The 17,378-nt window shown below is 34.2% G+C and overlaps 1 protein-coding gene across 4 annotated transcripts; it reads left to right on the top strand.

Moving 5' to 3' along the window:
• Positions 1-230: 230 nt before the first annotated feature.
• LOC123259386 (serine/threonine-protein kinase SMG1) lies at positions 231-17,093 on the top strand. Of its 4 annotated transcripts, XM_044719858.1 has the most exons (7): positions 231-453; positions 1,970-2,189; positions 2,292-2,540; positions 2,631-2,880; positions 2,956-3,085; positions 5,238-15,018; positions 16,154-17,093. In XM_044719858.1, exons 2-7 carry the CDS (start codon positions 2,039-2,041, stop codon positions 16,336-16,338), a joined length of 10,746 nt encoding a protein of 3,581 aa, XP_044575793.1. In that variant the 5' UTR covers positions 231-453; positions 1,970-2,038; the 3' UTR covers positions 16,339-17,093. The 4 variants fall into 4 exon arrangements, with proteins under 4 accessions (XP_044575793.1, XP_044575790.1, XP_044575791.1 ...); XM_044719855.1 differs by having other exon boundaries at positions 1,970-2,540; XM_044719856.1 differs by lacking the exon at positions 231-453 and adding an exon at positions 524-772 and having other exon boundaries at positions 1,970-2,540.
• The last annotated feature ends 285 nt before the right edge of the window (positions 17,094-17,378 follow it).

Raw genomic sequence — 17,378 nt, 5'->3', positions numbered from 1 at the left:
TGAAGTTAGCCGTCTGACAATTTAAAAAATTTTTTTAACAAATCTACAATAAAAAAATGTTTCTAAAAATTTTCACTTGTAATTTTAATTAATTTTCACATGTAGAACTTTTTAATAAAATTTTTTTTTAAATAATTTAATTGCTATAAAATTGTAAAAAAATTTTTAATATCAACTTCAGTGTCATAAAATAAGCAGCAGCTTTGCTCTCTCTCTCTCTCTCCAATTGCTTGGTTATTTCCATCGCTCCGTCTTCGTCTCTGCCGACTAATTCAAAATTAGTCCAAAAGAGTACGTTGCTGTATTTAAGTCATGCTTGCTACTATTACTATTGCCTATAAGTACTTGTACTTATATTAGTACTCATTAGTCATACACATTGTACGGTACAGTAGATCGTCACAAAAATATCATCACACACGTTTGATCGCTCGAGTCGAGTGATGAGTAGAGGTGAGATAACAAGAGTATTATTATTATATTGTGTCTTTAGCTTTAGCTTTGGTCTGAGCTTAACCACACACTTATTATTATTATTATTATATTACTTGCTTTTGGTGTGTATCTGCACGATCTGCACTCTGCTAATGGTACATATCTCATCCATAGAGGGCAATACAAATCCAAGAACATTAAAAAGTCATCATTGTGTTTTTCACCGGGCAACATATGAGAGCAAGTCGTTGTGCTTCCTTTTTTCATATTCATATTGATTGTGAAACCTTGAAAATAAAAAAAATTATTTTTATTAAATAACACAAAAGTTCTGGAGGTTAATATATTGAAAAAAAAATTTTTTATCTATTTTATTGCTTTTGCATGTTAGTGAAAAATGTGAGTGTGATAAAAAATAAATAGTTTAATTGTGTGGAAGTGAAAATAAAATTAAAAAAGTGTGAAAAAATTTTTTCGAAAACGTGGGTCTTGCATTCCATCTGCTCGAGTGTCGTAGGTTAACCTAATTTACGTATTGAGTAAAAATAGTCGCAACTGTTTGGATTACTGCAGTCTTTATTTTGTTGGTTTTATTTTATGCAATTCTGCTGTGTGGTTTTAGATTTTTTTTTGCATCACCCACATATTTATTCTCCTTGGATTGGTTATTTTTTATTTATTTTGACAATAAGTTGTGTGTTGGGGTGTGTTTATAATAAAGGCTTTTAATTGGGCGGGAAAATCCCAAAACATCCCAAGTGGCACAAATTTTTTTTTGTTGAATTTAAGTTTACGATTATAAATTTTTTAACTTTTTGTTGAGTGAAATCTATCAGAAAGTCAACTTTTTTTTTGTGGCGCTTGAGATTGAATGAAAATTAAGTTAGCCGACATCTAAAAATTTTTAGAATTTTTTTATAACATTAAAATTAGCAGTCTCGACGATTTTTTAACAAACAAATTTGGTTTAAAAAATTATTAAAAAAAAATTACATTTTTAATTTTTTAAAATTTCTACGTCAATTTTTTTTGCCATAAATTTGTCTTAAAATTATTAAATATCTGCTAAATTAATTTTCATAATTTTTTTTTATTGAAAAAATTATTATTTATTTATTAATAAATAAATAAATAAAAATTGCACTTTTAATTCTTTAAAATTTCTACATGTTAATTTTTTTTTCTAAATTTTTTTTGCCATAATTAATTTGTTAAAAAAATTCTTAAAACTATTAAATATCTACTAAATTAATTTTCATAACTTTTTTTCATTGAAAAAATTATTATAGAAAAATAAAAAAAAATTGAATTTGTAAAAAACTTGGAAAATTATAAGTGCAATTTTTAAAAAATGTTTTTTTGTTATAATTTAATAAATAAAAAAATTTAAAACGTCGGCTAAGTTTAGTATTATAAACATTGAAAGTAATTTTTACTTGGATTATTCTAGACTATTTTTAATTATAATTTATATTAAATTTAATGTGTAAGTATATATAAATGTGCTTATTAATTGTTAATTTTTTTTTTCTAGATAGCACGAGATTTAAAAGCATTACTATTATCAAGTGTGGGTCATGCAGACCACTTGTAGAGTAATGTGATGAATAACTGTGAGAACTCTAGCGCGAGCACAAAGCTACAGGGATCCAAAAGCTCTGAGCTTTGGGAAGAGTCCACGAGCAGCCCGAGCATCAAGCCTGGAGAAGAGACGACGGATAAGCTTGATAAAAAAGCTAGTAAATTGAACAAGGGTGAGAGTGATACTAATTCGAGTTCTGCAAACGATTCCGGTGTACCGAAAGACACACTGGTAATTTGTCCAAGAAATTCTGATCGAGTTGTAGAATTGCCAGGTTTTACGCGCATCAAACATCGGTCTGGTGGCAGCAATACTCGGTATGTATTTCAAATGGCGCGAGGAAACAACAGCGGTGAACGGGTTCGTGGACAGCGAGGAAGGCCGTTTAAGAAGAACCAAACTGATCGAGAGTCAAACAGTGAAGGAGGAAGCTATCACTCGACGTCTAGACAAAAATTTCAAGAATCGTTGAAAAATCATGATAATACTCAGAACAAATACTACGATGATAAACGATTAAACGGTAGTTATTTATTCTGTCAATACATTTATTCGTTTTATAGTTTAGTTTATATAATTGATACTTACTTTGTTTATTCAAATGTTTTTACAGATGAATCAAGAGTCACTAAACTTTTACGGCGGCTTTGTCGAGAGAGCGATGACCATTTTTTACCACTTTCAAAACAAGTTCTGGAGAACTTTATGATTCCTGAAAATCACAGATATATTAGGAGTAAATTGGAGCCACTTTGTGAATACCTTCATGATGCTTTGAGATTGAGTCCAGATGCTGAGTCCCAGAAACAAGTCATCAAATGTTTAGCTTACGTTGGTTTTATCGCTGACCGTGAATTCAAAAGGTTCCAAATTTATTTTATTTATTATTCTTTTTTTTAATAATCAGGAATTATAATTTAATATGTAAATATTTTCAGATACTTGGAGTGGATTTTTGGAAAGTGCTCAACTGAACGGAAAGATGATATTAAATGTTTGCTGTTAAAATCACTGGGAGAAACTTTGAAGATGGATAATAGAATGGAAAAGTTCAATGATTTTGCCGCGGTAATTATTTTATTTTCCCATTATAGAGATAATTATAATTAATAGAGATAAAACTGCTTATTTTCATAGTCAATATTGTATTATTTGCTTTAATTGTGAGACTTTAATTGATAATTATACAATTATATATACAGTTAAAAAAAATATTTTATCACAATAGAATAAAATTTCTATAATCTATATTAAGAGAATAAGAAAAATATAGTGTCTAGGATAGTCATATAAAATCGGTTTTTTTTAGTGAAATTTAGTGTCATTGCAAAGGTCTCGACTTGAATTTGTGCCTTTTTAGGGTTTTATATCATTCTCATCGATAGTCAATTTATGATGATAAGTATTTAGGTTGCATTAGAAAATTTTCTATCTTTAGATACATAATTAAGAAATGACTTTGTATCTTAAGAACTATTGACATTTTTAAAGATATAAGCTCATCCCGATGTTACATTCATCGAGACCTTTCATTTGAGTACCCACATCAATTTTTCATATATTTTATATATTTATATATATGTATAAATGAAAAATATATCAAAATACATGTGGGTACTCAAATGAAAGCTCTTGAGGAGTGTAACAACGGAATAAGCTTATATCTTTAAAAACGTCAATAGTTAAAAAAGTACAGTGCAATTTAACATAATTAAGAAGCGATCTTGTATCTTGTGAACTATTGACATTTTTAAAGATATTCGCTATGAGTGTGACTGCAGCGCCAGTCAAAATATGAACTACGGGAGGCGGTCAGAGTATGTTTTTATACGTATGTCAATAGCAAGAAACATAAAAATAAATAAATTTTATAAATAATTGTAAAAAAAAAAGTTATAAAAAATAGGTGACAATTTTATACACCGATAGAAGGATTTGTTTGTTAATGAATATTTTTTAACTGTTTGCAAATATTTATTTAAAATCAAAAGCAAAAATAGCATTTTCTTTTGACACTTTTTATAATTCTATAGCTGGAATACATGATAATAATTCAATTCACTAAATAAATTAACCTTTTTAATATTTATAAATACAAAAGATAATTATGAGCTATGATAGAATTCGGTATTTTACAATAAACGTTATTATAATGTAATATAATTAATACAAATAATTTATAAAAATGATTTTTGTTTATAAGAAATCTTCATATCATATGATATTACAAGCAAAACAAATTCACTCAACAAAATATTTATTAACTGTTAATAAATATTCGTTAACTATTAATAAATAGTTATTAACTATTAATAAATGTACTTTCCTACCAAATAAATATTTATTGAATGTTAAAAATATTTATTAAAGTTTAATAAATTAAATAATTGTCTTCAAATAAATTAAATTATTAATAGTTAATAAATCCTTTTATCAGTGTAATAATTGCAGTTTTGTTTTTTAGTTAAACGAATCAACAACAAGTACGTATAATGATAAAAAAAAAAAAGAATGCAGTAAATATTTCTGCTGGTATTTTTTAAGACACAACAACTCTGGTGTCTCATTTTTTTTTAATTTATTAAAATTAAAACAAAATAAATACTTCCACGTGTACTTGCTTATAATTTTAGGAATAATAGCCTCCCGTAACTCCGAAAGTAACCACTGCGAACGCTTCAGTCGATTTCATTTCCCCTACCATGGCTTCACTCACAGCGAATAAGCTCATTCCGATGTTACCCTCATCAAGACTTTTCATTTGAGTACCCACATCAATTTTTCATATATTTATATATATGTATACATAAAAATATATCAAAAATGCATGTGGTTACTCAAATGAAAGCTCTTGATGACTGTAACGTCGGGATGAACTTATATCTTTAAAAACGTCAATAGTTAAGAAAATACAGTACAATTTAACAAAAGTCATTATTTAAGAAAGCAAAATTTTAATTTTTTATAGTTCACAAGTCGCGGCAGTTACATAGTGACTACAAGGTTGCTTGTAGAGATAATTATAATTAATAGAGACAAAACTGCTTATTTTCACAGTCAATACTGTATCATTCACTTTAATTGTGAGACTTTACCTGATAATTATCATACAATTACAAACACAATTAGAAAAAAAAAAAACAAATAAATATTTTATCACAATAGAATAAAATTTCTATAATTAATATTAATTAAAAAAAAAAATGATTTATGATTACAGACGATAATTTCTCGGCTACAAGCAACGTTGGAAAATGTCGAAAGACCAGATTTACTTATGGCGACAGTCGACGTCATACTTATTGTCATTGAATTCTGTCCAGAAATATTTTCAAATTACTTTCGTGACACTGTAGATATTTTAGTTGGTTGGCATATTGACTTTACCCAGTCAAAAAAAGTAATTGGCTATGCAAGTCGCAGTCTAAGAAAACTCGAGACATTTTGGATTTCTGACATGCAATTTACTTTGACATTGCTGAGCCAATTTCTCGAAGACATGGAGAGTTACGATGAAGAACTTACACTACCTAGTTCCGGAAGAAGTTCTCCAGGCGACGAACCAATACCTGGACCTAAAGAGTGTATCTTAAGAATATCCTCACTGATTTCAGTGTTTAACACCGTGGTCAAAAGTGTTTCTGACAATCTTAACCCGAGTATCAATCCAACCGTTCAGTGGAGTTTTTTAACCGAGTGTTTGTTAAAAATGTTGAGGACTGTGATGAAGGCTATTGAAGTTGATGAAAATAGAGACGAGAATAATGACGTACAAGACGAAAATTGCAGTGACAATGTTGAAAGTTTAGTTGATTATGTAAAAGATATTAAATTATCCCAAAAAAATATTGATACGTTAATTAAAAATGTTAATCAAGACAGATATAGTAACAAACAAAATTTAATAAAAGCCATAAAGTCTTTGAATTACAACCAAAGAAACGAAAGAAGAAATTCTTTTTACCGTGTAAATTCTTCTCTTGACAAAGACAAAGAGCAGATATTAATAAAGTTAATAAAATCTTTAGAATTAAAAAAAGAAAATAAAAAAGAAGATGCGTCCCGTGAAAAAGAAGAATTGATAATTGTTGCAAATGAGTGTGCTTATCATCTTCTTGGATTTATTCAAACACGGATTACAAATAACCACGATTTGCTTTACGAGTTTATTGACCTTCAATTAAGCAAAGTATATATTTTTCTAGACGATACTATTATTTCAACCCTCCAGATAATTTCAAAGGTTATCAGAGAAGTATCAGCGAACCTCCCGCTGGAAATAGTACACAAACTTCTCGGCAGTGAATCCGTATTATTAAAATTACGACTAAGAAATTCAATAGCTCTTCAAGAAGCTAGCCTCTCAGTTTATCACAGTCTTCTGGGATTAAAAAATATTCCGTTGCTGCAAGAAGCGTATCGTTACATACTCAGTGATCTTGAGATTGCTTACAAATTGATCGTCAAAAATTTCCAAGGATTTGTCACTAACAACCCTCTTAATGAAATGAGTTACAACCCCGAGGACGCTGAAATAATAATTATCTTCATTCTCCGCGCTTTGTCAGATTTGGCCAATGCCAGCAACTCAATAATCGGCATGTGGGCGTTGAAACCGAGTATTTTAGAGCTACTGGCTGTTAAAATGCGTCCTTACGATCCAAATTTATCCCAAAAAAATCCACTTCTTCAATACAGTATCTTATATTTATTATACGCTCACTCTTCAAGATACAATCACTTTGTACCAAGTTCAAATTTGATATCCGGATCTACAAATTGTCGCGCAATTGATATGTTCCCAGGAGCTCTGGATGTACCGACAGCTTCACCAACAAGCGGTCACTTGTCAACAATTTTAAACCTAATCGTAAAGTGCTTTGAAACAAACACACCCGAAAAAACATTCTTATTGCTTTCAACCTGGGTACAAGAAATATTTGTCCAAGCGGAAAAATATCTGGGGATTCTCAACCAAACTGAAGAATGTAAAATGATTGTCTCAAGTCTTCTGTCTTGCGGAGCGACGACCAATCACAAAATATCACTCTCAATTTGCAACAATCTCGAGATCTTGATAAGCAACAAGAAAGTTTTATGGCCTGAATCTGTTTATATTAAGATTGTTGATCTAGTAATTTTGCACCTGACCTCTTATGATAAAGCTGTAAGAAGTAAATACGGAAATTTGTTGATGAATTTACCGATTAACATCGTAATTCCGAGAATAAATCGGCAGTCTCTTCAATCCGAGACCAAGAAACAACGAACGATTGATAATTATTCTATTGAATCTCTTATAATTGCCCAAAGACTTCACATGCGAGGTCATCAAAATGATACTAGCATTAGTTCTAATCCTAGTAACACTTATGGAGAAATGCAATCTCAGCACTTCAAAACTTACATGGCTTTTTTACTCCAAGATTACAATTTTGACGCTTTGGGTTTGTCTGAAATATTTACCTTGTGCTGCCCAGTGGTAGCTCGTAACAACACTAGCGCTAAAATGTACGAATTTGGAATGACAAACCAGTCATTTTTATTCTTCTGGAGCGGGCTTGAAGCAGCGCAGCATTGTGTTTTAAATAAATTAAGAACAGCTTTGGGAAAACCCCAAGAAACTTTTACTACAATTGAAGGAGCGCTTAAGACACTAGCCCGAGATATTTCTTGCAAGCCAGAAGTTTCTAAAAATGACAAACACGGGTTAGATTATTCTCTTCATGAGCATACAAGAGTGAGATTATTTGTTGAATTTTTGGAACATCTGGAAAGAATGATTCACAATGCAGCTGAAGGCTGCGCCGTGTCCTTGCTTCCTCTTCCAAAGCCAGTAAGAACTTTTTTCCATACAAATAAATCTACTTGCAGAGAATGGTTGAACCGGATACGTCTAGCTCTTTGTGTTGTGTCTCTCCACGCGGGCTTGGCTACAAATGCGCTGAGAAACGGACAGCGATTGCTCGAGGACTTGAGCGAGACTGAGATGGTGCAGGGGCCTGAGTTTGAAAGAGCGACTCTTTGCACGGCGCAAGCTTTAGTGATGCTAGGAGAAGCGGAAGCTCTTCAGGGGCTGTATATTTACACCAAGGAGTGCGACAGGAAGTTCTTGTGGCTCAAAGCTGCGATGGAGGAAGCTGCGGGGAGGTATGAGAGCGCTGCGGAGAGCTACAAGGTTATTTTAAAGGAACACCCTTCGATAAAAGAAGAATCTGAAGCAAGTGAATTGGTTAAAACTGATGGAGACACTCAGGTTGCGGTTTTTGTGATGCAGCGGCTTGCTAGATGTTACTCTGCTGTTGGAGACTGGGAACAGTTAGAAGCCTGGAAGATTTCTGAGGCTGAGATTCTTAAAAAAGAAAGCAATGAAATTTTAAAGAGACAAATGCAAACTCATTCTAACTCTAAGCAAGCTACTTGTTTGAAAGATTTTGAATTGGGGAAGGTTTCAACGCTTGAAGAATTATCTGACTGGACTCTTTTGGATGAAAAAGCTACTACTAATTGGAGCTGCTCTAAAACTATCGCAGAGTGTTCTAATACTTTGACAAATGTCGCTTTGAAATTACACGCTGGTGATTGCAGTGATAGGTTCCGTAAAAATGTGGAATATTGCAAAAAAGTTGCGGCTAAAATAATTGAAGAAGGTTTGCGCAATATGCCTTCAGAGTATTTAACTGATTCAATTCTTCTCCAGTATTCTGCTTGCAGTCTTGCTAATCTTCTAGATCATAAAAAAGTCGACATGTTTGATCTTTCGCGTGTCGCTAAAATAAAAAATCTAGGAGCTAATACTATGACACAAATACTCTGGTGGTCTGAATATTTGGCTAAAACACCGGAAAATTTATCAACTAATGAGCAAGTTGCAAGTTTGAGATTAGATTTAGCAAAAAATGCCCGCAAAGAGGGTAATTTTAAATTAGCTAAGCGGCAAATTGAAAAGTACTTTGCTAATGAACACCTTTTAGGAGAATTTGATTATAAATTTGCTGATATAACTACAAGTATCTTGGAGCAGCCGATAAATATTACTTGGAGTAAAAATAACATGCGGGCATTTAAGGAGATGTCTAAATTGTTGTACACTATGGATTCTATTGAAGACGCGGTTAAAGTTTGCAGTGTCACGGCTTTGGGAATATCAAGAGCTATTATCAATGACGGAGATGAGATAAATGAGTTGAGAGAAACGGGGACTAAATTGATGCTTACTTTGGGCAAGTGGATCCAACAGCAAGAAATAAATGTCACTAACAACGGACAATTGAATCAACTGCTTCAATTCGAGGCTCTGCATAACGACGGGTTAATGGACAAATTATTTGGGCAAACTACAGAGCTAATTCCGCATTCAGATATGGTAATTGGAAAGCTGATGCAATTAGGAGTGAATCAATGCCCGGATTTTCCGGGCGTCTGGGCGAATTTCGCTGGCTGGTGCTACAAGTGGGGACGTAAAATAGTCGATAATTCCCAATCTGGACAATTAACAGAGGTAGATGTAAGTAATATCCGTGCGCTTCTTCCAGAGGACATCACAGAAGCAGACTCTAACGCTGTCTTGTCGATATTGAGTCAAAATAAGAGCATTCCTGAAGATGAAGGTGATATTGAGACAAATGATGTTAAAACTTCCGATATGATAGAAAATCAATTGCGTCAAGTGCCGGCGCTGGTGCAATCTTCTAATCAACACTTAAGTCTGCTTGTCGACATATGGCGGCAAGCTCAAAAGAGAATTTATTCGTATTACGAGCTTGCTGCTAATGCTTACTTTAAATTCTTGGAGCTGACTAACAATGAGTCCAATGATTGCGCGACTATTACAGCTACGTTAAGGCTTTTGAGGCTTATTGTCAAGCACGCTCTAGAGCTTCAAAATGTCCTGGAAACCGGACTGTCTACAACACCCACCGGGCCTTGGAAAGAAATAATCCCCCAGTTATTTTCAAGGCTAAGTCATCCGGAGTCTTATGTACGTACCAGAGTTTCAGAGCTGCTGTGTCGCGTTGCTGAGAACAGTCCTCACTTGATTACATTTCCTACTGTCGTAGGAGCTGTTACCGAGCACCCGAAAAATTTCGAAGAGCTTCCAACCAGATACGAAAATTCACCAGGTGGTTTTGACTTTGATGAAGACGATAGTGAAGCTATTGCTTTGACATCTACTGTAGTTGAATCTAGTGAATCTAACGATGAAAATAGGACTTTTATGGACGCCTGCTTTGCTCAATTAGCTGACTGTCTCTCCAATGGCAACCATGACTCTGTAAATCACGTGAAAATCCTCGTTAAAGAATTGCGCAGGATAACTCTGCTGTGGGACGAATTATGGCTTGCTACTTTTTGTCAGCATCACAGTGAATTTTCTAAAAAGTTTGAACATCTAGAAGTTGAAGTCCAAAAGGTTCAGGACAATGTTTGGCTGAGTAATGAAGAAAAGGAAAAATTAATCGCTGAAAAACACAGAATCATTGTCAAGCCAATAATATTTGTCCTTGAAAATCTGCTAGCCATAACTTCAGTTCCTGCTGAAACTCCTCATGAAAAATTTTTCCAAGATAAATTCACGCCTTGTATTGAAGAAGTTGTAAGAAGATTGAAAAATCCTAAAAATCCGGCTAAGCCGCAGTTGTCGTCAGCTTCTTTGAAACAATTAGAAGCAAAATTAGCTCCAAAATTCAACAAAAGAGGAAACCATACTTTAAAAATGGCTGACATAAGTCCTATTCTAGCTAATATGAAAGACACATTCATCGCAATGCCTGGAGTATTTGCGACAACTCGTAATAACAAAATAGTTACCATAAGATCCGTAGACAACATTGTTCAAATTCTTCCAACTAAAACAAAACCTAAAAAATTAATGTTCCACGGATCGGATGGTCATGTGTATACATATTTATTTAAAGGTCTAGAAGACCTTCACCTAGACGAGCGTATTATGCAGTTCCTCAGCATCTGCAATACAATGATGTCCAAAAACAATGACACTAGAAAAGTATACCGAGCTCGACATTACTCGGTGATTCCCCTGGGACCAAGATCTGGGTTAATTCAGTGGGTAGATGGCGTTACACCGCTTTTCGCGCTTTATAAAAGATGGCAGCAGCGGGAAAGTACCATGGCGGGAAGCCGCAATACTGGAAATTCTACCGCTGTTATGAGACCTTCAGAATTATTTTACAATAAATTAGCTCCGTTGTTAAAAGAGCACGGAATCCCGCTGGAAAATAGAAAAGAATGGCCGCTTCCGGTTCTAAAACAAGTTTTATCAGAACTAATGGCAGAGACACCTAAAGATTTGCTGGCTAAAGAAATTTGGTGCAACAGTATCAACGCTGGGAATTGGTGGCAAGCTACCAAAAGTTACTCTTACTCTGTAGCAGTGATGTCAATTATCGGCTACATAATTGGTCTAGGTGATCGACATTTAGATAATGTCCTGGTGGATTTAAACACAGGAGAAGTAGTTCATATTGATTACAACGTTTGCTTTGAAAAAGGAAAGACTTTAAGAGTTCCAGAGAAAATTCCTTTTAGAATGACTCCAAATATTAAAACAGCGCTTGGAGTTACAGGAGTTGAAGGAATATTCCGGCTGGCTTGTGAGCAAACTCTCAGAGTAATGCGCCGAGGAAGAGAAACTCTTTTAACATTATTGGAAGCTTTTGTCTACGATCCTCTGGTAGATTGGCGAGCTGGAGCCGAGCACAGCATTGCAAGTTACGGAGTTTGTCAAGCGCGAGCCAAGTCTGCGGGATTAGGGAAAAAAGAGCTGGAAAAAGAGCTGACTCGTGCGATGTTCAACGTCAGGATCGCTGAAATGCGCTGTGAGTGGCAGATCAACCGTGACTTGATGATCCGAGCGCTTCCAATTCTTTCTTGTCACTTAGCAGAGTGGCTTGAGACTAACGAGTCGCTGCGACAGTGTCAGGATCTTCTGCAAGACCGTCATCAGCAATTAAGTCTTGTTAAAGAAGCTCAAGCTATCGGGCGTAATCATGCTTTGTATTCGGTTGTAAATCGGTACAATGCCATTAATAGAGCGAAAGACGCTTACGAAAAAGCCCAGCTGGGATTAAAAGAGAAGATGGAGGAGTGCGAAAAGCAAATAAGCATGCACAATATTGCTCTAGCGACTGTCAGAGGTCCCCAATTAGCCCGCTGGCTTGCAGAATACGGAACTCCTTCGGTGACTCGAGATGATCATATGATCTTTGATCTGGTTAAAGAGTTTCTGCAAAATGCGGGACAGAGCCAGATGATTGTCCAGTGTGAACAATCAGAAACTGAATTGACCCAATTAGCAAGCCAAGAGTCATTATTAATTCGCACTTGTTTGGATCTTTTGAGTCAATATTCAGCTATTTGCAGTCTTTATCCTCTAAGCATCCTTTCACAGCATCGCACAGTTGCTTATCACTCTCTAGCTGGTAAATTATTGACCACAAGAACTACTGAAGTTTGCAATGAAGTTATGACCCAGTTTGATTTAGCTTATCAGTCTCCGGGAGTCAATGATTCTCGTGTTCAAAAAATAATGGCCTTTGCTTACCAAATTCAAGTTATCATGAGCGAAGTTAAGGAGAGATACACGAAAAATTACGAGCGTATGGTAGCTAACGAAGGATTGCCGGATGCGCAAGTTAGAATTGAGCAAATTTACACGGAAGCTATCTCACAAATAAATGGATTTTTAAAGAGAGACAACGCGGCTGACAAAGCCTTGGAGTCGGTAACTATCACCGCGCTATGTGCTTTAAATAAAAGGTACCTGATGATGGAAGGAGCTGCCAAGTGTGCTGGTGAATGCTTGGTAGATTTAACGTTAAGAGAAGGTGAATGGTTTTTGGATGAAATGCGATTCATGTCTTCCTTGATTGTCGAGTTAACTTGTCTCATACCAATAGATTTACAAACTAATGATTCTGATGATAATCTTCTGATCAAGCGGACGTTAGATTGTCTCAAAAGTGCAGATGCTATTTATAAAGGCCTTCAAGAGCTTAATTACAATTTCCAGATGATTATCTTGCCTGAGGCGTTGAAGACTATCATCACTGAAGAGCCGAGTGTCATGGTGATGATCAATGAAATAGAAGAGATTATTAATTCCGCTGAGCGACCTCTTGGTGATATCTTAGCACAGTTGGAGGTATATTTAAGGTGCACGCTTATGGACATGGAAGGACCGCAAACTGTTGTACAGAGTATTGTTGGAAATATAAGATCAAGATTTGAAGCTTTGCTGTCAAGGTCTGTTGAAGCTAATCAAGATTCTGAGTCGCTTACACCCGGTCAGATGCTGCTGATGGGATTCAATGGGTTGTTTGAAAAGCTGCAGGTAGAAGGGAATACATTGGTTGCGACTTTGGAGAGCCTGGAGATTCCTACATGCTGGAAAAAAATTGACCAGATAAGAGAAGCTAAGGAAATTGCTGTTCCGATTTTTCACGAAGGAGCTAGGCGAGTTTTGGATGATATTTTTTTGATAAAGAGGATAAGTACTATCCATGAATTCTTTGGAATGTGTCGGGAGATCGCAAATGCTTTTAAGGGAGCTGAGGGTAATTTTAATGTCTACGATGATGAGAGATTGAATAAACCAGTGAAGATTTTTACAGCTGATTTTGTCTCAAGGCAGCTTTTGGGAGTTGTTTCTCAGACGCTGGCTATTGCGATTTGTCTCTTATTGCAGAGGATGGGGCTGAATGTTACTGGAGAGATTGAGCAGAGGGATATTGGAGCGGAGAGCAAGGTTTCTATTGATGAATTGTGCAGGAAGGTGGTTGATACTAGTTTGAAGAGCGGGAAGATTTCAGGGACGCTTTATGGACAAGCTGGATCATTGATTAGTTCTTTGGAGAGTATTTGGAGGAGAAAACAGTGCTCCAGAGTCGCCCAGCAGAATGTTGAGATAACTCGTGGAACGCTTCAGAGGTTACAGATTCAATTTACAGCGCATCATTGGATCCATGAGGATAGTTTGTTGTTAACTAGGACTAATATGAGTATGAGTCCTTTGAATCGGCCGAGTTTTATGTTGGAGCTTAGAAAAACTGCGACGGCTTTGTCGGCTTTGCAGGCGAGAGTTTGTGAAGCTAGAGATCAGCAGCAGAATCTTGTGGCGAGTGTTGATCAAAGATTGAAGTGGGCAGCTGGTGCTAATCCAGCTTTGGCGGAAGTTATGGCTGCTTTTGACAACGCTGTCCAGTCTTCTAATGAAAAACTCACTCGGCAACAGAATTTAGCTTTGATTATTACAACTACTTGCAATTCTATCCTGCACTATGAAGCGCTGAGGACTAAAACTTCAGAAAGTGTTACACACGATGGGAATTTTATGAAGTTGATAAAACAGTGGGAAGAAAGTTGTGTGCTTCGTGCGAATTTAGCTGTTAGTATTTCTACTATTGAAGAAAATTTGGTGGAGTTGTTGCAGATGGAAAATAATATTGATAATAATTGGCTGAGAAGGGCTGAGAAAATTACCTCTGATGTGATTCTGGAAAATCAATTGGTGTTGAAGAAGAAACAGGAGTTACATGCACTGACTCATCTTCATTTGAGAGAGAGGACTGCGGATATTCAGGGATTACTTTCGGAACACCATCGGCTGATGACTGATGTTAGGGGATTATTGAAAACTATGCTGAAGCAGGAGAATAAATCTGGGCTGGATGAATTTTTGTCGGAGTATAGGATTTTTATTGAGGGGATTTCGGCGATGATTAAAGACTTGGAGGCGGATAATTTGGAGCCTTTGAGGGTTATTGAAGCTGAAGGACAATTGGCTACTCTTGCGGGAAAAGTCGCGAGTGTTTATGATGATCTTTTGGAGTTTGCTAATGAGTCGATGAACAGTGGCAAGGTGAAGGTTGAGGAAAATATTGTGGTGAAGAAGAAAGTTAAATTGATTAAACAGGATATTAGTGGTTGTAGCAGTCCGAGGAAAGGAGCTCCGTTGGCTAGGGATCCAACTACAGGCAAAGGTAATTAATTTTTTTTTATTTTTATTTTTTGTAATTTAAAAAAAATTTTTTTGTTTTTATTTTCAATTTTTTTAAAATATCTCATTAAGAGAATAAGAAAAATTGTGTGTCCAGGATAATCATATGATAAAATCGGTCAATTAATAGTCAATTACTGATGATAATTAGGCTGCATTTGAAAATTCTCTATCTCTATCTCTATCTATCAGATGCATAATTGAGAAATGACCTTGTATCTTGTGAACTATTGACATTTTTAAAGATATAAGCTCATCCCGATGTTACACTCATCAAAACCTTTTATTTGAGTACCCACATCAATTTTTCATATATTTATATATATTATATATATGTATATATGAAAAATATATCAAAAATGCATGTGGGTACTCAAATAAAAGCTTCTGACGAGTATAACATCGGGATAAGCTTATCTTATATATCTTTGAAAATGTCAATAGTTGAGAAGGTACAGTGCAATTTAACATAATTAAAAAACGACCTTGTATCTTGTGAACTATTGAAATTTTTAAAGATATAAGCTCATCCCGATGTTACACTCATCAAGAGCTTTCATTTGAGTACCCACATCAATTTTTCATATATTTATATATATTATATATAGGTATATATGAAAAATATATCAAAAACCATGTGGGTATTCAAATGAAAGCTCTTGATGAGCGTAACATTGGGATGAGCTTATATCTTTGAAAACGTCAATAGTTAAGAAAGTACAGTGCAATTCAACATAATTAAAAAACGACCTTGTATCTTATGAACTATTGATATTTTTAAAGATATAAGCTCACCCCGACATCACACTCATCAAGAGCTTTCATTTGAATACCCACATCAATTTTTCATATATTTATATATATTATATATATGTATATATGTATATATGTATATATGTATATATGTATATATGAAAAATATATCAAAAATGCATGTGGGTACTCAAATGAAAGCTCTTGATGAGTGTAATATCGAGATGAGCTTATATCTTTAAAAACGTCAATATTTAAGAAAGTACAGTGCAATTTAACAAAAGTCATAATTGAATAAAGCAAAATTTAAATTTTTTTTTTGTAATTTTTTTTTATTGAAATTGTAATTTTTTATTTTTTTTTAGCTGTACAAGAAAGAAACGTGTACGCATTAAATGTCTGGCGACGAGTAAGAATGAAACTAGAGGGCCGAGATCCGAATCCATCTCGCAAATATACAACGGCTGAGCAAGTGGAGTATGTAATCCGTGAGGCACAAAATTTCGAGAATTTGGCCCTGCTGTACGAGGGTTGGACTCCGTGGGTGTGAACGCGCGGGTGCCGACGCAACCGCGTCGTTGGGTTTGACTCTCAATTAATAATGGTACTCCCGTGTTGTACCTATTAAAGCCGTTCTACTATTTCGTAGCGGCATTAAATACCGATTACGATTGGCCAGATGTGCTCTGAGGCTGCACATCAGTAATGATGAAAGCTAAATATTAAAACACACATAATAAGAGCGGTCGATCAACATCCTCACACACCGTATATTAAATAACGCGCGAATATTATAAATTGTTGGCAGCTTTTTAAAGGAAATAATACACCTCTCTAATATCAATAAATCCATACCCGTCAATAATAATTACACCCAGATCATGTCTTGTTGATCGTCAAGAATAAATTTAAAAATTAATTACTGGACGTATTCGCGCAGACTTAATATTTGTCGGTTTTATTATTAATAATTATAATTATTATTACAGTACGAATCGGTAACTCTTTATCGAGTAATACCCAGGTATTAATATATATTGTTCAACAATTTATATTTATCGATTTCGCGCTTATTATTTACCTTGTACTCATTATTTTTGATTTTAAAAATTCTTTGGACTCAAAAAAAAAAATTTTAAGTTAAAAAAAACTTTCAATTTGACGTCAATAATTATTTAATTAAATTTAATTAAGAAATAAATTCTCGAGTAATTTTCTTTTTACATATTTGGATATAAGTATGAATCACTAGTGTCTAAATTTCATAATTAATTCAATGACCGCATCTCTATTTTTTAGAAATAAAGAAAAAAACAAATAGTTAAATTTAAATAAATCGAAATATTTTGTTATAGTAATTAAGATAAAAATTATTACTGATTTATTCAGACTGTTTCTTATATTTGGTACCTGTTGAGCTGTTTAATGAGAAGCCTTACAAAAATTATGTAAATTCAAAATTATATTATGAAATTTTGATGATTTAAAAAATAATAAAAATTTACTTCAATTATTTATTTGTTTGTTTTATTTATTTTATTTAATGAAGTACCTGTCACAATAAAAATGTATTGCAATTAATTAATTCTA

This window comes from Cotesia glomerata, linkage group LG2 (assembly GCF_020080835.1).
Source record: "Cotesia glomerata isolate CgM1 linkage group LG2, MPM_Cglom_v2.3, whole genome shotgun sequence".
Classification (NCBI taxonomy): Eukaryota; Metazoa; Arthropoda; class Insecta; order Hymenoptera; family Braconidae; genus Cotesia; species Cotesia glomerata.
The sequence above is the reverse complement of the archived record's forward strand: the minus strand, read 5'-3'. Positions and strand labels throughout refer to the sequence as shown.